The sequence below is a fragment of the Gorilla gorilla genome, chromosome 16 (genome assembly GCF_029281585.2).
Source record: "Gorilla gorilla gorilla isolate KB3781 chromosome 16, NHGRI_mGorGor1-v2.1_pri, whole genome shotgun sequence".
NCBI classification, from domain to species: Eukaryota; Metazoa; Chordata; class Mammalia; order Primates; family Hominidae; genus Gorilla; species Gorilla gorilla.
In genome coordinates, this window is record NC_073240.2 from 45,397,813 (window position 1) to 45,419,243 (window position 21,431).

Genomic DNA, 21,431 nt, shown 5'->3' on the forward strand with positions numbered 1-21,431 from the left:
GTGGGCGCCTGTAGTCCCAGCTACTCGGGAGGCTGAGGCAGGAGCTTGCAGCGAGCGGAGATCGTGCCACTGCACTCCAGCCTGGGTGACAGAGCAAGACCCCGTATCTAAAAAAAAAAAAAAAAAAAGACCGATGATACCTCTTTAATAACCAAGTTGTCCACAGGTAACTCAGCTAATTCTGCTACCCTCCTGGCCAAAGCGAATTGTCCATCTGTCTGCAGTCTTTCCAAAATAGATCTACATTCATGCTGAAAATTCTCAATGCTGTAGCTGGTAATAATTGTATGAGTAATGGCTATGGATGTATCCTTCAAAATCTGGCAAAGGACGCAAAGCTTTTTCACATCTGGACCTGTGCCAAAGAGAAGAGGATATAAACATTTAGTCAATAAAACGCCACTACAGCATTTCAAGAGTAATACATATCAGGGGGAAAATATACGTGTTTAACATAGTAATGTGGTTAAAGGGAAAAAAAAAAGCTGTTTTTTTTTTTTTTTTTTTTTTTTTGAGATGGAGTCTCACTGTCACCTAGGCTGGAATGCAGTGGTGTGATCTCCGCTCACTGCAACCTGCACCTCCTGGGTTCAAGGGATCCTCCTGCCTCGGCCTCCTGAGTAGTGGGGACTACAGGTGTACACCACCACACCTGGCTAATTGTTGTACTTTTAGTAGAGATGGGATTTCACCATGTTGTCCAGGCTGCTCTCGACCGTGCCCGGCCAAAAAAAGCTATTTTTCTACTCTGGTTGACTAGCAGAGGAAGCCATAAGGTAGCTGTATACCAAAAAAAATGGTCCTGCAAAATTGTTAGTGGTAAAGTCTGACTGAACTTGCCTGTCATATAGTAAGAAGTGTTACAGATTAATGGCTGGGCGCAGTGGCTCACGCCTGTAATCCCAGCACTTTGGGAGGCCGAGGTGGGTGGATCACTTGAGGTCAGGAAAGACCAGCCTGGCCAATATGGTGAAACCCCGTCTCTACTAAAAATACAAAAATTAGCCAGGCGTGTGGTGGCACACGCCTGTAATCCCAGCTACTCGAGAGGCTGAGGCAGGATAATCACTTGAACCTGGGAAGCGGAGGTTGAAGTGAGCTGAGATGGTGCCATTGTATTCCAGCCTGGGCAATAGAGTGAGACTCTGTCTCAAAAAGAAAAAAAAAAAACTGTTAGAGATTAGCACATGAACTCAATCTACACATCTGGCTTTATATACAGGACAGAGGTTGGTGGCCTTCAATGTAGTAGAAACACAGTAGGAAGATTTTAGTCATTCAGACTGGTCTCTCTCTTTCTGGATTTATCTCCTACCTTGATCAAATTTGTCTGATTTAGTGGTCATTTATTCATTCAATGCAGGAATCATGTGGATCAAGACAGAGAACTTGTAGGACAGTTAAATCTCCAGCTGGCCAATGGCCTAGGCTCTCATGTGGCACACTGTATTCAGAATGAAGCATCACTTGCACCTCTAAAATTTATCTACTTAACCCAGGGAGACCTAACTGAGCTCCTCCTGATGTCCCTTGGAAAGTATTAGTAACACTAAGAATTCTTGGCCAGGTGCAGTGGCTCACGCCTATAATCCCAGAACTTTGGGAGACCAAGGCAAGAGGGATCGCTTGAGGCCAGGAGTTCAAGACCAGCCTGTGCAACATGGTAAGACCTTTCTCTCTATTAAACAAAAACAAAGAATTCTCTGCCAACAATTTATGTGGCTGAGTTTGCTCCCTTTCCCAAACAGTCTAAGTAGAGTCTATGTGTGTCCTACCATAAGAGAGGGGCATGAGAAACATTCCACAGGAGGTTATTTCCAACGCTACCTGCTGGGCAGCAGTCTGATTCAGGTAGTTCTGGGGACAGTAAGACACCCTGCACAATCATATAACACACGGTTTTACAGAACATATTCCTGGCTGGGCACCGTGGTTCATGCTTGTAATCCCAGCACTATGGGAGGCCAAGGCGGGAGGCGTGCTTGAGCTCAGGAGCTTGGGACTAGCCTGGGCAACATGGCAAAACCCCATTTCTAATAAAACATACAAAAATTAGCCAGGTGTGGTGGTGTGTGCCTGTAATTCCAGCTATTCAGGAGGTTGAGGTGGGAGGATCGCTTGAGCCTGGGAGGCAGAGGTTGCAGTTGCAGTAAGCTGAGAACGTGCCACTGCACTCCAGCTTGGGCAACAGAGCCAGACTGTCTCAAAAAAAAAAAAAAAAACGTATTCCTGTTCTCTAAGCAAATAAATGTTAAATACGCACACATAGTAACACAATTTCTAAAAATATAAAAAATTATAGAATAAAACTATTATAGTCATGTTTAACAATGTAGTCAATTCTTATAATTATTCAAAGATAGATTATGGCAAACAACAGGAAATTCATTTTTGAAAAAAATTATTACTACAGATCAATGAAAACACCTATATGTTAAAAGGACTTATCATTTGGTCTGCACAGTAACTGGTAAGTGCCATCTTATATCCACTGCATTTTGGAAACACCTCTTTTTCCTTTTAGTCATCAGATCCACAGCCTGCAACAACTGGCTCTGAGCTCAGGATTCTGTCAGTGTTCTGTGCAAATCTGAGCTCTCCAGCTGAACATCTGTGAGTTTAAATGTGAGAAAATAACCCTAGTAGCCAAACTGTCAGAATATAGTATAAAAGAACATCATTATCATTCAATAAAAAACTTGAAATTATCAAACAAGTGGAAAAGATAGTAAGGCAATATTTGTTTGAGTCAATCAGCAACAAGTTTAGAGACTGCCAACATCTTGAGGAATCTGCAAAAAACAAAAAAACAAAAAAAAAGCACAATTTTCTCTGAAACTTTAAAAATGAATTGTGCATTTCTGAAATAGGGTTTGTGACCCTGAGCAATGCTAAGGTTACTTGCCATAGAGAAGAAGATAGTGACAGGGTGTGGGAGTTCAGTCAGGGTGGTGGGAAAAATTGTAGAGGAAAAACTGTAATAGACAGTTATAGGAAATATTATATAAGAATAATTATATACTAATATAGGAAAAATTATATAAGATAGTTATAGGAAATAAACACAAACCTTTTCAGAAGGCCGGGCCGTTTGCATAGCTTCAGTGACAGATTTGGCTGAAGGCAGCCTAATCCTCTTTACCTTCAGTTGATAGCAAAAAAGCAAATAACAAGGGAATGTGGGGAAGTATATCTAAATAGCTTGTTTACTCATGTGGTCCTAAGACCAACCTTTGATCAACCGCGGGTACATAATTGCTCTCTACTCAGGGGATCAGCAATGTTAATTACTGTCTAATGGTGTTTACTCAAAACCTTTGCCATTTAATCTGTACTAAATAAATGCAAACTTTGCCAGCTTATGAAGCAATGCTCCAGACTCAGAGCAGAGCCCCTTAGCCGGACTGACAGGCAAAATATCTCTGTCAGTGTATGTCTTGATCTGTTGCTAGGTCAGCGTCTGTGGGTTGGACCCCCACAACAGGGTAATGTAGAAGCCAGCCAGGAGGAAATGTGGCTATTTGGTAACTGCTTAGAATGAGATAATTGGTTATATCATTTATGTTTTATGCTGTTGTATTATTTCTTGAATATTTTAACCACAATTTAAAGTTCTCTGTAACTTCTTTACTCCCAGTTGTGGACTGTAAGTTAATGTTACATGCATTTTAATTTCCTAACTACCCCTCTAAAGTATTTTCAAGATTAAGAAAGCTAACTTCTTAATAGCAACTTAACTGTAAGGATTGTCTTACCATCAGAGAAGAGATGCTCTCTTTCAACAAAGAGCTGTAAAAGCTTCCCCAGCTCATATTGGGTCTTACACTGCTGTAGCATAAGCTTCAAAAGGAAACACACCTGATCCTCCAGCCACATGGCAGGGATGACAGGGTGGACCTTTGTGGCTGCTGTGTTAAGCTATGAAAGAAAAAGAGAAGCTTAGGGAAAGCAGTTTCATGAGAATAGCAAATCAAAACCTCCAAATCTGGGAACCTCTAAGAAAGCTAAAATTCCCTCAAAAGCCATCGCCTGTCATGAGGCACTTACTCAGTTCCTTTCCAAATGGCAGGAACTGGTAATGGGGCTCAGAGGACTGGCAAAAACAAGCCCTCCTCAGCAGCTTTGCACATTGTCTCTTTGTGGAAAGTTCTGGTATAGAGCTGCATGTGTGAAAAAGATGGGCAAGAGTCCTAAAGACTGAATGCTAACTACAGAGTTAATGTAAAATATTCCTACTTAGTGACTGTCAAATTAATAGCCCTTTGAGTCGCTGTAAAATTAACCAGATGTTTCACTTAGCAGCTTCTTTATTTTTATTTTATTTTTTGAGACGCAGTCTTGCTCTGTCGCCTAGGCTGGAGTACAGTGGTGCAATCTTGGCTCACTGTAACCTCTGCCTCCCGGCTTCAAGTGATTCTCCTGCCTCAGCCTCCTGAGTAGCTGGGATTACAGGCACGCGCCACCACGCCTGGCTAATTTTTTTGTATTTTTAATAGAGATGGGGTTTCACCATGTTGTTCAGGCTGGTCTTGAACTCCTGACCTGATGATCCGCCTGCCTTGGCCTCCCAAAGTGCTGGGATTACAGGCGTAAGCCACCGTGCCTGGCCTAGCAACTTCTTTAAAGAGGGATGTAGGCCTGCCCTTGAATCCAGAGGATTTTAAATTCACATTATAAAAACCGCTTAGAAAGACGTGCCTAACATTACTTCGCTAGTTCTACCACTTTGCTTGTAGTTTATTCTTGTTAGAGAACGGTCTCAGTTAAGAAGCTTGGATTTACATCATTTCAACTGAATGCTAAAAATATTAATAGGAAGATGAATTCAAGTGGCAGGCTGCATTTCTACAAGTAGGTGTGGCAAAAATATCTTCTAGGATGCTGCAGGAAAAGGCTGATTTCAGAGGAGTGGTGCTTTCTTACCTGCTGCTGCTGTTTTTTTTTCTTTCCTTTGTGTTGGTAGAGAACAGGGTCTTCACTATGTTGCCCAGGCTGGTCAAACTCCTGGCCTCAAGCCATTCTCCCGCCTCTGTCTCCCTAAGTGCTGGGATTACAGCTATGATGATAGCGCCCAACAGATGCTTCTTTTGTGACTTCATTCCTGATTTTTACTTTGGTTCTTGCTTCGTATTATTTTTGGAAGACTAATATTTGGTTCTCAGTCACTATAGTCTCGTAGTTCACTCTAGACTTCATACAACATAATCACAAAAAATACTGGGCGTTTTGGTGGAATAGAAACTTAACTGCCAGGTTTCAAAAAATGTATATGTTAATAGGCACCAAAAACTTATAATTCAGTACCTCTGTGCCTAATGCTGAGTTAGGCCCTAGTCTTGGCTGAATACTTCCTGTATACTTCTGAACACACTATAAAAGTCATTCTGAAGGTAAGTTTAACATGCAGGGCTTTTTGGCTCTGACGTAGGTTTTAGAAGACAATATTCCCTTCAATGGAATTCTCAAGACTGCCAAGATCTTAAATTAAGGAATGGTTTATAAAATCATGTGTCACATTACTGCTATCTTCTTACCTCTATTTGGAATGAATTTCCTTCTCTACTGACTTTCCTATGCCCTATGTGGTCCTCCCTGTCCATTTCTCATCCTCTTCTCTTAAATTCCAATAGGACTTACCTACTGTAAGTAAAAAGATCATTTTGCTTTTGCAGCGTCTCCCTTAAAGCAAAGTTCTTTAAGGGAATTATTATGAGAAAGAACACTGGTAGTCAGCTCACTAAATTGCTACTATTCCTGCTTAGACACTGTTCCTGAATGTTTTCTATAACCATTCTGACTGGATTTTGATGTTTAGAAGAACAAAAGTTATATAATACTTCTATTCTTTTTTAAAAAATATTTCTCTTCTTGATTCTTTATCCTCCTGAGTGTCCTTGTTAAAATTAGCTGGGATTAGGGCATTAGTGCTTAGTCTTTATTTAATTACTTATATACCTAACTCTGTTGTTCTAAGGAGAGGAACTAATGTGAACAGATGATGGAACTGGTTAAGCTGGTCAGGCAAGAAGAAGAAGATACCTGGGAGGTAGCCAACTGGCCATAGGGAGTAATAGGCTAAGGAAATTAATGTGCCTATTTTCTGTGGTTTTAGAATCCTAGGCATATTCAAATAACTGATTTGGTATTTTCAAATATATAACTTTCAAATCTTCATTACAGTGAAGACCAGTGTGGCCGGACATGGTGGCTCATGCCTGATCCCAACACTTTGAGAGGCCGAGGCGGGAGGACTGCTTGAGGCAAGGAGTTCCAAACCAGCCTGGGCAACAAAGCAAGACTTCTTCTCTATAAAAAAAATATTAAAAATGATCGGGTGCAGTGGCTTACACCTGTAATCCCAGCACTTCAGGAGGCTGCAGTGGGTGGATCACTTGAGGTCAGGAGTTCAAGACCAGCCTGACCAACATGGTGAAACCCCGTCTCTACTAAAAATACAAAACATTAGCTGGGTGTGGTGGTGGGCACCTGTAATCCCAGCTACTCTGGAGGCTGAGGCAGGAGAATCGCTTGAACCTGGGAGGTGGAGGTTACAGTGAGCCGACATCATGCCACCGCACTCCAGCCTGGGCGACAGAGCCAGACACTGTCTCAAAAAAAAAAAAAAAAAAAAAAGATTAAAAATTAGCCACGCTACTTGGGAGGCTGAAGCAGGAGGATCCCCTGAGCCCAGGAGTTCGAGGCTGCAGTGAGCTGTGATCGTAACACTGTGCCTGAGTAACCGAGTGAGACACCAAGTCTTTAAACAAAAACAAAAAAGTCCATGCATGCCAACCAAGTGCAGATCAGTAAGAAAGAGCACCATAATTCCAACTTACCGTTTCAAGGCTCTTCTGAAACTCCAGAAGTTTAGCTTCAGCTTCTTTATAATTCCTGAAGAACATACACAGTTCATACATCTCCATCACCAGTAGTAACGGGGAATCCTTTGACAAAGAGTTTGAAAAAAATTACAAAATTTTGAACTTAATATTTTTTCAATGAATAATGCCAAATAAGAGAATGTTAAAAATGCTATTAATAAGGCAGGGCACAGTGGCTCATGCCTGTAATGCCAGCACTTTGGGAGGCCGAGCCAGTGGGATCACCTAAGGCCAGGAGTTCGAGACCACCCTGGCCAACATGATGAAACCCCATCTCTACTTAAAATATAAAAAAGTAGCCAGGCAGTGGTGCATGCCTGCAATCACAGCTACTCCAGAGGCTGAGGCATGAGAATCACTTGAACCTGGGAGGTGGAGGTTGCAATGAGCCAAGACTGTGCCACTGCATTCCATCCTGGGCGATAGAATGAGACTCTGTCTCAATAAATAAATAAATAAATAACATTAGCCAAGTGTGGTGGCATGTGCCTATAGTCCCAGCTACTCGGAAGTTGAGGGAGGATCACTTGAGACCTAGAGGTTGTAGCTGTAGCTATGATCACATCACTGCACTCCAGCCTGGGCAACAGAGCAAGACTCTGCCTCAAAAAAAAAAAAAAAAAAGAAATGCCATTAGCAATAGCTTCACGGTTTAAATCATGTACGTTAAAGTAAAGTATAATTTCTTTTCCTTTTGGAAAAATGATGCTCAGTCCAGTTATACCTACTCAACAATCAATTTTCTGTCTATTCTATACTTGGCCTATTGCACACAGGCAGGAAGCATTCCACTAGATGGTGCTATGACACCTTTATTATTATTTTTTATTATTTTTTTGAGACACAGCCTCATTCTGTCGCCCAGGCTGGAGTGCAGTGGCATGATCACAGCTCACTCACTACAGCCTTGACCTCAGGTGATCCTCCCACCTCAGCTTCTAGAGTAGCTGGGACTAGAGGTGCGTGCCACCGTGCCCAACTAGTTTTTGTATTTTTTGTAGAGACAGGGTTCACTGTGTTGCCCAGGCTGGTCTTGAACTCTTGGACTCAAGTGATCCATCCGCCTAGGCTTCCCAAAGGGCTGGCATTACAAGTGTGCGCTAGCATGCCCAGGCATAACATTTTAAACACACACACCTGGATAATCTGCTCTACTGATCCACCTTACCTACTGTTGCCTGTGGCACTGATTCATACATTTTATTGTTGTCAGTGGGAGTCGCTCAGTCAGATAATAGGAGTTCTGAATTAGAAAGTATGGCTCTGAACTGTAAATACACCACTTACTGAAGTATTTTGAGACCTTGGATAAGTTACTTAAGTTTTGTGAGCCTTGATTTATTAGTCTGTCAAATGAGAGCAACATCACTTCATAATATCTTTTTTTTTTTTTTTTTGAGACACGGTCTTGCTCTGTCACCCAGGCTGGAGTGCAGTGGCGTGATCTTGGCTCACTGCAACTTCCACCTTGCGGGTTCAAGTGATTCTCGTGCCTCAGCTTCCCAAGCAGCTGGGTTTACAGGTGCATCCCGCCATGCCCGGCTTTTTTCTTATCTTTTTTTTTTTTGTATTTTTAGTAGAGACGGGGTTTTGCCCTGTTGGCCAGGCTCATCACAAATTCCTGGCCTCAAATGATCCGCCAGTCTCAGCCTCCCAAAGTGCTGGGATTACAGCTGTGAGCCACCGTGCCTGGCCCATAATATCTAATATTATTTTCACATAGGATTATTGTGAAAACTCACTAAAATAATGTATAAAAAGCACCCTGAGGCTTGGAGCGGTGGCTCACGCCTGAAAATCCCAGCACTTTGGGAGGCCGAGGTGGGAGGATCACGAGGTCAGGAGATTGAGACCAGCCTGGCCAACATGGTGAAACCCCGTCTCTACTAAAAATACAAAAAATTAGCTGGGCGTGGTGGCACGCGCCTGTAGTCCAAGCTACTCGGGAGGCTGAGGCAGGAGAATTGCTTGAACTCGGGAGGCGGAGGTTGCAGTGAGCCGAGATCGTGCCACTGCACTCCAGCCTGAGTGACAGAGCGAGACTCTGTCTCAAAACAAAAACAAAAACCAAAAACAAAAAACCACCCTGGGCCAGGTGTGGTGACTGATGCCTGTAATCCCAGTGCTTTGGGAAGATGAGGCAGGAGGATCACTGAGCCCACGAGTTCAAGACTAGCCTAGCCTGGTCAACATGGCGAAACCCTGTCTCTATTAAAAATGCGGAAAAAAAAAAAAAAAAAAGCCAGGCATGGTGGTGTGTGCCTGTTTTCCTAGCCACCTGGGAGGCTGAGTTGGGAGGATCACCTGAGCCTTGGAGGTTGAGGCCGGAGTGAGCCTTATTATGACACTGAACTACAACCTTACAACCTGGATGACAGAGTAGGACCCTGTCTCAAAAAACAAAATAAAATAAATAAATACAACTTTGCTAAGTAAATGGTACTTTTGTTGTTGTTGTTGTTGTTTTTGAGACAGAGTCTTGCCCTGTCATCCAGGCTGGAGTGCAGTGGCACGATCTCGTCTCACTGCAACCTCCACCTCCCAGGTTCAAGCAATTATCCTGCCTCAGCCTCCTGAGTAGCTGGGATTACAGGCCCACGCCACCATGCCTGGCTAATTTTTGTATTTTTAGTAGAGACAGGGTTTCACCATGTTGAACAGGCTGGTCTCAAACTCCTGCCCTCAAGTGATCCACCCGCCTCAGCCTCCCAAAGTGCTGGGATTACAGGCGTGAGCCACTGCGCCCGGCCAGTAAGTGGTACTTCTAATATTATCATCATTATCTGTTGTTGGCTAAAAAAAATCCAGGGATGGAAATAAGAAAAAGCCAAGAGGGGATATGCTGAAGTAATCTCTTAAGCTCTGGAAAGAAGTGAAGCAACTATCACTACCTTAAAGAAAAGCTGGAAACCTCTGATGAGAGTTTTGCTCTTTTGTCTTGTTAATAATGTTCTCCAGATGACTGAAAGATCCTCAAGGTTCCAGGTATGGTCCTCTGTTGAGTCCTGAATGTGTCCCATTGCTTCAGTTGCAACACTGTCCTCCACAGAAGTGATGATCCAAACACAGAGACAAGAAATGGCACTGGCACCCTGCCACGGGATAAATAAAATAACAACTAGGCCTGGATTACCTGGCAAATGTACAAATACTACAGATGGATATTTCCTGTTTAGAATAAGTCACCCAACTTAATTAGTTAAAATGGCTTGAAAAGCCTTCAAACATGAAACAAACTAATGAGCAACCAAGGGACTGTTCTAAACTGTCCTGCAGAGTGTTGCAGGTCAAAAGACCAAGAAGCAGACAGAAGGGGGTATATGCGAAAGTCAGGGAAGTACTAATCATAAGAGAGTAGGATTGCCCTCCACTGATCTGCTGATTAAAGGACTGTCTGGAATGTCCCTCTTCCCTGCTAAAGAGGGCACTAAAGAAACAGTGGTGGTCAGTCCACCAAAGCGTCTTTCTCTGTGACTGCCAACCAGGAACCAAGGCTCTGATCACTTGAGTTCACTGAATGTCAAGGCACAAGAAAGTACACCAAATGGCCCAGAGCCTAAGCTAGAGAAGCACAAAATGTTGCAGTGAACTTGGAAACACATGCTGGAACCTCACTGTCATCATCACCCCACTTCTGATTATCAGCCTTTCCTGTCCCTCATTACCTATTCTATTGTTCTCTGGGTACTTAATTTAGGCTTCTCATGATCCTCACCTGGAGACATGAGGCCAGAACACTGAGGATAGGGGCCTGTTGTTTCACTGCTTCAACCAGAAGCCAGTGCCAGGAGTCTGGCTCCTCTGAGCATTGGAGCAGAATTTCAAATAAATCGGTCATCTCTTGTTTGCTTCCTTGAAGTTCCTGGGGGCACTTATTGCAGACTTGATCGCTGTCCATTTTGGAGGTGGGCACTGAGGGCAAGTTCTCAAAAGCCAGCCTTAAGTGGTCTTGAATGACTGGGCTGAAGTATTGGATAAGGGATTTCACCTAGAAGGCATATCAGATGATTAAACAGAAACCCAACTTTCAGTTTCAGCTGGAGCTGAAAATGTTAGAGAAAAGCATAGACAAAATTATGCTTTCTCACCCTGAACTAAGTCAGAGTGACTACTATATAATTTTACAAAGCTGTATGGTGCCTTTTAATGAATTTTCATATTCAATCTGAAGTCACAAAAGCTTTTCAGCTCTTCAGTACTAGTGCCTTGTCTGATGCCAACCCACTGAAATCTTAGGAAAAATAATAGTCTCATATGAAACAAAAGCCCATGTATCCAGTACGTATCCTGGTCAAAAAAAAAAAAAAGACCTATGTCATGTCTACACAACAGAAAGAATGCTATCTTCTAAGAAGTGTTCCTATTTCCTTTTGAGTGACTGCTAACAATTAGTGGCTTACCTCTGCTGGATGGTAGTTGTGGAGTTGGCTGTGAATAATGAACTGCAGCCAATCATTTGCTTTGGCACATTCTCTAAGGTAAGATATGCTTAGTTTCATATTGTGTAGCCTGCAGAACTGTACCACTAATGCCCATTGGCTGCTAGATTCACTGGATAACCTATAATCAGAATTAGAGGTGGGGGTGGTCAAGAAAAAACAAAAAACTCATTAAAATATAGCTTTAGCTTGAACTGGAAAATGAGTAAAAATGATATAAATTAAAGCACAGTATATTCTCCAACAAATACTAAATATTTATTAGGCTACTTTGAAAAAAGTAGATTCTTTTTTTTTTTTTTTTTTTTTTGAGACAGAGTTTCGCTCTTGTTGCCTAGGCTGGAGTACAATGGTGCGATCTCAGCTCACTGCAACCTCCGCCTCCTGGGTTCAAGCAGTTCTCCTGTCTCAGCCTCCCCAGTAGCTGGGATTACAGGCATGTGCCACCACACCCGGCTAATTTTGTATTTTTACTAAAGACGGGGTTTCTCCATGTTGGTCAGGCTGGTCTTGAACTCCCAACCTCAGGTGATCCGCCCACCTCAGATTCCTGAAGTGCTGGGATTACAGGTGTGAGCCACTGTGCCTGGCCAAAAAAAGTAGACTCTTTCACCCATAAGGCAGAATAGCTAGCTTAGCATACTGGCACAATTCATTCCTTCCCCAAGTCATCAATCAAGTACCTATTTATACTGGCTGTGTAGCATCCTTAGGAGAACTGAGGAAGTTGTCAGTCAAGAAACTTTCTGAGCACTTATTTCTCTTGCTCTATTCACTTTAGAGTACTCAGAGGCCTGGTGGGTGCCTGGGCCTCCTCACCAGGGGGAGGGTACATGTTCCTGCTGCAAGCAGGATTCTGCCAAGAACAGAATTAGTGATAGGATGTACAGAAAAAGGGTGCGTTCTCAGGGTCTGGAGTGGTTAGGTCAGCCCCAGTGGGGCAGCATAAAGAAGGCATGAAGTGTAAGGAGGTGCTTTTACATACGGTTACTTCAGCTTCCATTATCAACTGACATAATAAAATGAAAAAAGTAAGGACATTACTTAAAGTCAAATTTTGGAAGACCCATCCTACATCATCCTCCTCCTCTTCATTTTTTTCCAATCCTCCAAGACATCTGAACCCACATCTTCTGGCATTTCAACATGTACCACTTAAAAGACTTCTCTGACTAGCAGGGCAGTGGAGGAGACAAAGCTGCTCTCCGTCTCTTGGTCAGTCCATCTCTAAAGAGAGAATTGCTATCTTCACCCTCTTTTCACTGATGGCAAGATGCAATTAAAATCATTATTCATTTACTGAGTATCTGCTACATGCTAGATAAAGAAGAAGATAAGGTCTAGGGGGATTTAGTGAAAACACCAGAGTTGTTCAAAGAAAAACTAGGCAAACACAGGTTGGCACAATAAGCTTGTTAGAAAAGAGGCTGAGACTGCAACTCACAAACCTCTTTATTTCCTGTTGCTGAATGCTGTTCCATGTACCTTCTTCTAAGAGAACAAGCAATTCTTCTGTGGTTGTCTTTTCACCATCAGCTAGTTTAGATAGTTTTTCGGCTGTAAGAAACATAAACAACAAAATATGGTGAAGAGAAAAAGTCAAAACCTGAGCATTTCTGTTTGAATAGTGTGGCTCAGGGCCATTTCAGAACCCAATTAAAGTGCCCAAGAAAGTGAGACAAAGAACACACACTCTGCAGGAAAAGGATAAAACCAAGAAGATAACCATTTTCTCCCCAAACACTCACAATTCAATGCCTTAGACCTCGTCACACCTTCTCTAAACAAAGCAGGCCAGATAAAAGGTGCTGTACCTAGAGACTCTCTGATAAAGCTGTACTGAGCATCTTCATTTCTGCACTTGTAGCTCAAAATTATATTGGCCACTTTCATATCAACTCTGAGCTTGAGGCTGTCAAGGCCAAGCAATTCTAAGAAACAAACACATGCAGCTCCTATTGAAGGTATGTGGAAGGAGGAGAGCCCTATAACATAGGCTTCATTGCCTACTTGCTGGATCCTGAAAAAGAAAGGAATCAAAATCACATCAGCACATGAAAATTATGTCTCACCAGGAAAAGCAAATGGAATTAAATCACTGACACAGGGAGTGCCAGCCATGTGATTTGTGGCCTCCTCTCCCTTACCTTTTGCCCCTTGCACATACCCGTTTAGGTTCCTGGTAGCTTTTCAGTTGTCTTTTGGCCCAAGAGCCCCCCCTTCCCTTAAGCTGACTTTCTAAAACGCTTAGTCATAGTCTAAATTATTCTTGCTTCCAACTTCATCAAGACATGAAGTACAACTTCTGAAAGACTGCCAACTTGTGATCTTATCAATTATGAGTACGTATACAAACTACGAAGAATATCAATGCCACTTAAATGTAAGTTTGACATCATGAAGCACATTTAAAAAAACTCATATAGGCCTTTTATAGGAATAGAAAATTTGGGAAAGACACAAGAAATTACTATTTTTTATTTTTATTATTATTTTTTTGAGATGGAGTCTCGTTTTGTAGCCCAGACTGCAGTGCAGTGGTGTGATTCTTGGCTCACTTCAACCTCCGCCTCCCGGGTTCAAGCGATTCTCCTGCCTCAGCCTCCTGAGTAGCCGGGACTACAGGCACCCACCACCATGCCTGGCTAATTTTTGTATTTTTAGTAGAGACAGGGTTTCACCATATTGGCCAGGCTGGTCTCAAACTCCTGAGGTTGTGATCCGCCCACCTTGGCCTCCCAAAATGCTGGGATTACAGGTGTGAGCCATCGTGGTCAGCCCACACAAGACATTATTAACCATGTTTTTACCATGTGGAATGGGAAGCTGAGGGCTATCTTTCATTTTCACCTTTCTGAACTACTTGAATACTTTACCATAAAAAAGGTATTACTTTGTTAATTATAAAACAAACCAATAAAGTAAATCTATATTTAGCTGTTCATTATAGTAAATGCTCCTCTCAATTCTGTGCTTTATAAAAATGAATAATTAAATTAATTATTAAAGACATTAAATATAGAATTCACATCTCATCATATAATTCCCTTTTTTTAAAGCTCTGGGATACATGTGCAGAACATGCAGGTTACATAGGTATACATGTGCCATGGCAGTTTGTGGCACCTATCAACCCGTCATCTAGGTTTTAAGCCCCGCATGCATTAGGTATTTGTCCAAACGTTCTCCCTCCCTTAGAATTCCCTCTTTAACCGCTAATATTTGACAAACTCCTGTATGATTTTAAATTTTATTATTTTTCAAAACATATTTATGTTTTCTCCAATTAACAAAAATCACACACACTAAATGCCAAAAACTTAGGACACACAGGGAAGCACAAATGAAAACAACAATAATCACCATCCAAATGTAATCACTGTTAACTGTGGTATGTTTCCATATGTTTTTCAATGTACATGTAAAACGTTATAGAGATATGCCCTTTTTTAGAATACAAATTATATTTTATTTTACTTTTTCTGTTTTAGTGGCAGAGCCTCACTGTCACCCAGGCTAGAGTGCAGTGGCATGACCATAGCTCACTGCTTCCTTGAACTCCTGGGCTCAAGTGATCCTCCTGCTTCCCAAAGTGCTGGGATTACAGGTGTGAACCACTGTACCCAGACAAAATTATATTTTAAATACTCACAGCTGCTTGGGAGTCTTGCTCTTGATTAATTCCTGGACCAGAAAAGTACCAAATGCAAATGATGGCCGTCCATTATGTAAATAATAAGCAAAATTCAGACGTTCCACTATAGCATATTTATTAACCAGGTCAGGGCTAGAGAAATGTGGGAGATGACTCCATGCATCTGCGGGGAAAGTAAAACAATATTAATTATCTGTATATCACCATAATTAATTTCAGATTTGCACATGGAACGCTCTAATGATAAAACTGGTTGCTGTAATTATTTTGCATCACTACGTATCACTTTGAACCTACCAAAATCTGATTTATTTTACTTCAGTGTATAGAGGTAGCCTTCATTTTATACAAAGATGTGTACCTGAGAAGCATAAAACCTCTGGTAAGAAATGATGCTTCAGCCGGGTACGGTGGCTCACACCTGTAATCCCAGCACTTTGGGAGACTAAGGCAGGCGGATGACCTGAGGTCAAGAGTTGAGACCAGCCTGACCAAGTTGGAGAAACCCCGTCTCTACTAAAAATACAAAATTAGCCAGATGTGGCGGTGCATGCCTGTAATCCCAGCTACTTGGGAGACTGAGGCAGGAGAATCACTTGAACCTGGGAGGCAGAGGTTGTGGTGAGCCAAGATCACGCCATTGCACTCCAGCCTGGGCAACAAGAGTGAAACTTCACCTCAAAAAAACAAAGTGTGAGATTCCTGGTCTTGACACCACTAGCTGCGTGACTAGCTGCGTGACCTTGAGCAACTTATTTAACTTTTAAGAATTGTATATATTTAAAGTATACAACCTAATTGATTTTTTTTGGTTTTTTTTTTTTTTTTTTTTTTTTTTTTAAGACAGGGTCTGGCTCTGTCGCCCAGACTGGAGTGCAGTGGCACAATCCTGGCTCACTGCAATCTCCACCTCCTGGGCTCAGGTGATCCTCCCACTTCAGCCTCCCAAGTAGCTGGGACCACAGGTGCATGCCACCACAGCCGGCTTTCTTTAGTATTTTTGGTAGAGATGAGATTTCACCATGTTGCCCAGACTGGTCTCAAAATCCTGAGCTCAAGCAATCCACCTGCCTTGGCCTCCCAGAGTGCTGGGATTACATGCGTGTGCCCAGCCTCTTCTTTTTTTTTTTTTTTTTTTTTTTTAAATAGAATCTTGCTCGGCTGTCCAGGCTGGAGTGCCATGGCACAATCTCGGCTCACTGCAACTTCCGCCTCCTGGGTTCAACTGATTCTCCTGCCTTAGCCTCCTAAGTAGCTAGGACTTAGAGGCACGTGCCACCACACCTAGCTAATTTTTGTACTTACAGTAGAGACGGGGTTTCGCCATGTTGGCCAGGCTGGTCTCGAACTCCTGACCTCGGGTGATCTGCCCACCTCGACCTCCCAAAGTGCTGCGATTACAGGCATGAGCGTGAGCCACTGTGTCCAGCCAGCCACCGCACCCAGCCCACCCAGCCTCTTTCACCAATGTTTGATAGTTTAATATGTACAGATCTTTCACCTCTTTGATTAAATTTATTCCCAAGTATTTTGTGTTCTATTAAAAAATAGAAATGGGATAGTTTTGTTCATTATCTTTTTCAGACAGTTTGCTGTTGGTATATAGAAACACTGATTTTTGTATGTTGATTTAATATCCTGCAACTTTCTTAAATTTGTTTATTAGTTCTAACAGTTTTACTGGTAGAGTCTTTAGGATTTTCTATATACAAAATCATGCCATCTGCAAACAATGACAACTTCACTTCTTTCTTTCTGATTTGGATGCCTTTCTTTTTTTTTGCTTAAATGCTCTGGCTAGGACTTCAACTACTATGTTGAACAGAAGTGGCAAGGGTGGGCATCCTTGTCTTATTTCTGATCTTAGAGGAAAAGCTTTCAACTTTTCACTGCTGAGTATATTAGCTGTGAGACTATCATACATGGCCTTTATAATGTTGAGATGCATTCCTTCTATGCCTAATTTGTTGAGTTTTTATTATGAAAGGATGTTGAATTTTCCTAAATGCTTTTTCTGCATCTATTGATATGATCATATGGTTTTTGTCTTTTTTTTTTTGAGATGGAGTCTTGCTCTGTTGCCCAGACTGGAGTGCAATAGCGTGATCTTGGCTCACTGCAAGTTCCGCCTCCCGCATTCACGCCATTCTCCTGCCTCAGCCTCCCAAGTAGGTGGGACTACAGGCGCCTGCCACAATACCTGGCTAATTTTTTTTTGGTATTTTTTAGTAGAGACAGGGTTTCACCGTGTTAGCCAGGATGGTCTCTATCTCCTGACCTCGTGATCCACCCACCTCGGCCTCCCAAAGTGCTGGGATTATAGGCATGAGTCACCGTGCCTGGCCTGGTTTTTGTCTTTCATTCTGTTAATGTGGTGTATCATTTATTAATTTGTGTATGTTGAACCATCCTGGTTTTAATTCTGTATTTGATGATCCTTTAAAGTTCAGAGAGGCAATAGCCAATAACCCTATAGTTATAAAATCTTTAAGTATCTGCAAAAGGAGATTTTAAATTCATTCACAAAAGGTCATTATGCAATAAAATCCCTTTTAACATATTTATATGAGTCCTCTGTTCACCAAAGCCAACTCACTGTACATTTCTCCAACAGGCAATTTTTTTTTTTTTTTTGGACATAGGGTCTTGCTCTGTTGCCCAGGCTGGAGTGCAGTGGCATGACCATAGCTCACTGCAGCCTTGACTTCCTTAACTCAAGCAATCCTCTTGCCTCAGCCTCCTGTAGCACTGTAGGCACACACAACTATGCCTGGCTAATTTTAACATTTTTCTTTCACCTTCTTGACCCTTATCTTCTATACCCGGCTAATTTTTTGTAGAGACAGTGTCTTGCTATGTTGTCCGAGCTGGTCTTGAATTCCTCGCCTCAAGCAATCCTTCCACCTCAGCTTCCTGAGTGTTAGGATTACAGGCATGAGCCACTGCACCTGGCCTCCAACAGGTAATTTTAGAACATTTTTCCCTCTACACTAATTACCCTCCTATAACCTCCATTTGTTATCACTTACTTTCTGATGTTGTATTCATAGAGCATGAATATCTTAGAAAGATGGCACCATCCTTCTATTAATAAGACCAGCAGAATAGCTCGGTTGAAAGTTCCTCTAAATCCAAGAAAATATCAAACAAAAATGTCTTTTTTTAGATAAATTTGAAGTCAGAAGATATTTTGATATGAGTCTAGTCATCTCTTGGTATCCATGGGGGATTGGTTCCTGAAACCCTTGGATACCAAAATCCACAGAAGGATGCTCAAGTCCCTGTAAAATAGCATAGTATTCATATATAGCCTATGCACATTTCCCCATACACTTTAGATTACTCTAGATCACTTATAATACCCAATAAATGTAAATGCCATGTAAATAGTTGTTATACTGTATTTTTAAATTGGTATTATTTTTTATTGTTCTATTGCTTTTTTTTTAAATTGTTTGTTTGTTCTTTTGAATATTTCCCATCTGAGGTTGGTTGAATCCTTGGATGTGGATCCCAAGGATATGGAGGGCTGACTCCAGTTAGAAAGAAAGAGTCACTCCTGTCATGTACTATTCAATTGTCTCTTAACCACTTACTACCTATTTTTTAAAAAAGACAACACTGTGATCTGGTTCCAGAAACTAGTTCTGGAAAACAGTGTACCTGCTCTTGTTTTCAAAGTTCAAAGCTTATTTCTGAAATAAAGTTGTGTTTTCTCATGGAATTCTAAGGACTTTTCACATTGTGACCTGATTCCTAAAAAAAAAAAAAGGCTTGAAGACCCTGGAGCTATCTGTCATCTTACAAAGGTCTTACCTGAAAGTACATTCCCTCTTTGAGATTAAAAAAACTGTCACATGCCCTATTTGTATTCTTGTGAGAACAGAGCGACTTTGGCAACTTGTAATTACATATAAAGCCATTCATTAAATATTTGCTGAGCGTTTGTAAGGCACACAGTACTGAAATGAGCACATTTGAGTTTTTTATTCAAATAAGACCATAATTTTTTAGCAGGTTGGGGCTTAGTGTGGAGACTGCGTATAAGAGAAAATTCAATCTAGAGGGAAATTTTACTCTGGCCTGGTGCAGAAGCCAAGTCACCACACAGTGTTCTTACATCCCTGTTCAGTGAGTGGTAAAACCATAAGAAAAAAGAAGTCAACATTCAAATTAAATACAGGTTTCCAATTTTATAAATATGTATTGGTTGGGTGCGGTGGCTCACGCCTGTAATCCCAGCACTTTGGGAGGCCGAGGTGGGTGGATCACGAGGTCAGGAGATCGAGACCATCCTGGCTAACACGGTGAAACCCCACCTCTACTAAAAATACAAAAAATTAGCCAGGCGTGGTGGTGGGTACCTGTAATCCCAGTTACTCGGGAGGCTGAGGCAGGAGAATGGCATGAACCCGGGAGGCACAACTTGCAGCGAGCCAAGATTGAGATCGTGCCACTGCACTCCAGCCTGGGCAGAACAAGACTCCATCTCCAAAAAAAAAAAAAAAAAAGTATTACATTTTCATAACAGTTTCATTTACTTTGTGCTTTATTTCCTCAAGTATGTTCTAAACTTCTAAAAATGGCAGGGAACATGCTTTCAACTTCTCTGTGCCTCTATTCTACCTGGCAGAGTGCTCAATTTCCAAGAGTTAGAATGCCAGGTCAAGATGCCACCTAAGTGATGGAGTTGGAGCCATCACAAGAGGAGAGGGGATTTTGTCTACTCTCTAGTAACTTCACCGAGAAAGAGTATTTCTATTTGATAATGCAATAAGCACTACTTTTTTCAGCACTCAACAAATATTTACTGAACATCTACTGTAGGCTTGGCATGCATTGGACTCTGGGCACGAGGTAAATTCTATATATCAAAATTTGAACTTCTAAAACATATACATTAAGAAATTCATTTTTATGTATGTCAATAGATATTGGGTACATACTATGTACAAAGTACTAATGCAAAGCCTAATTTAGGGTAATATAGGCAGAGGCACCACAGGTAACATGATATTAAAGATAAAAGAGAAATAGAAAAAACAGTTTAAGAACAGAAAAAAATAAATCAGAGAAAGTCTTATGGTCTTTATAGGACATCACGATGTGTGTGAATCTGGTACTTAAATGCCTTGCCTCCTTTTATTCTCATAGTAATGTGTTCGGTGGTCACTGTGATTAACCTCATTTCATAGAGAATTAAAGAGGTTAGATCACACGACCAAGGTCATACAGGTATTAATTACATGGTAGGGCCAGGATTTGTTTAATGCTGACACCTATGCTTTTAATTTTTATGATACTATACTGGAAATGAAGAATAACTTTTTGAAAGGAAGAAATATAAGCAAATAGTTACACATTACATTTCTCAGCAAGTACAGCACTAGTAACCTAATACATTCACTTTTAACTCACAATATGTTTTCAATTCTGTCTTTGTGAACTATTTTTCCTTTGGAATACACCTTTACTTTTAAAATAAAAATCAATGAGAAAACTAGATTGGCGTTACATGTATTAACTTCTGTAGTTAACACTGCTAAAACATGTCTCAAGAAGTACCCATGATGACTTACCTCCTATAGCTAGTGTGTTAGCAGACTGCCAGCCAAACAATCTGCTAGGATCAAAGGGTGATAATGACTGAAAAAGGGGAAAAGTTAAACAGAATTAGAAGTTCATTGATTATAAAATAGGTAAAAAAAATTATATGAAAGGACTTCAGAGGTAGTCTGCTCCCCTTTTCCAAGGCAATCTAAGGCTTATTCTGGACATAAATTCTTTGAACACAGCTAAAAATAAAATAGAATTATGAGATATCTTTATATCTTAATTAAAACAGAACTGGTTATGTTCCTTTTAAAGACTCTCCTTATGTCAAACTACGTCCGCAAAGGCTATACTCTTTTGGTAGAGGGAGCATCAACTATAAAGTAAAATGGGCTTCAGAAATGCTTTTGGAATCAAAAAGCAAGAGGGCTAAAAGACTAGAAAACGTTACCAGGTAAACATGATAAGATGAGCAAAGAACAGGGTAGGGAAGGAAAGGAAAAGAGAAGAAAAAACTAGATAAATGGTTGAAGGAATGTGATGAGCAACAACATGAACAACAAAGAAAAAATAGTGGACCAAGGTGAAGTCAATCAGAAAAGGTCTGGCAGCAGCAAGTAGTGGTTGTTTGGAATTTTTCTAGGCCAAATGTTTAGCAAAGTCTATAAACGGATCGTGGGAAAAATACAGGAAAAAAACAGAACAAAAAAAGTCAGGATTTGGATGGCCCAAAAGAGAGTAGCTTTGATGTAAAACTAAGGAAGATTTTGTGATCTATTAAAGAAGGAATACTTTTCCTAAAATAACCACTAAAAAAATTAAACCAGTCCACTTGGAAACAGAACAAAGAACAACATGAAACCACTTGTGTTTCAAGCTGATTCAAACTACTTTACGTAGTGA

The 21,431-nt window shown here is 41.2% G+C and overlaps 1 protein-coding gene across 5 annotated transcripts in view; it reads right to left on the reverse strand.

The window, feature by feature from the left end:
* SPG11 (SPG11 vesicle trafficking associated, spatacsin) overlaps positions 1 to 21,431 on the reverse strand; it is a 101,107-nt gene that overhangs the window by 22,779 nt on the left and 56,897 nt on the right. For all 5 annotated transcript variants that reach the window (XR_010131173.1, XR_010131174.1, XM_055363588.2 and 2 more), the window contains exons 20-29: positions 20,555 to 20,621; positions 14,973 to 15,138; positions 13,135 to 13,340; positions 12,769 to 12,877; positions 11,282 to 11,441; positions 10,597 to 10,869; positions 9,773 to 9,973; positions 6,837 to 6,944; positions 3,756 to 3,918; positions 141 to 355 (exon numbers count right to left, since the gene is read on the reverse strand). Coding sequence is in view for 3 of the 5 variants with exons in the window: in XM_055363588.2 (XP_055219563.1) it covers positions 141 to 355; positions 3,756 to 3,918; positions 6,837 to 6,944; positions 9,773 to 9,973; positions 10,597 to 10,869; positions 11,282 to 11,441; positions 12,769 to 12,877; positions 13,135 to 13,340; positions 14,973 to 15,138; positions 20,555 to 20,621 (1,668 nt within the window). In the remaining 2 variants the exon portion in view is untranslated. The remainder of the gene's footprint in view (positions 1 to 140; positions 356 to 3,755; positions 3,919 to 6,836; positions 6,945 to 9,772; positions 9,974 to 10,596; positions 10,870 to 11,281; positions 11,442 to 12,768; positions 12,878 to 13,134; positions 13,341 to 14,972; positions 15,139 to 20,554; positions 20,622 to 21,431) is intronic.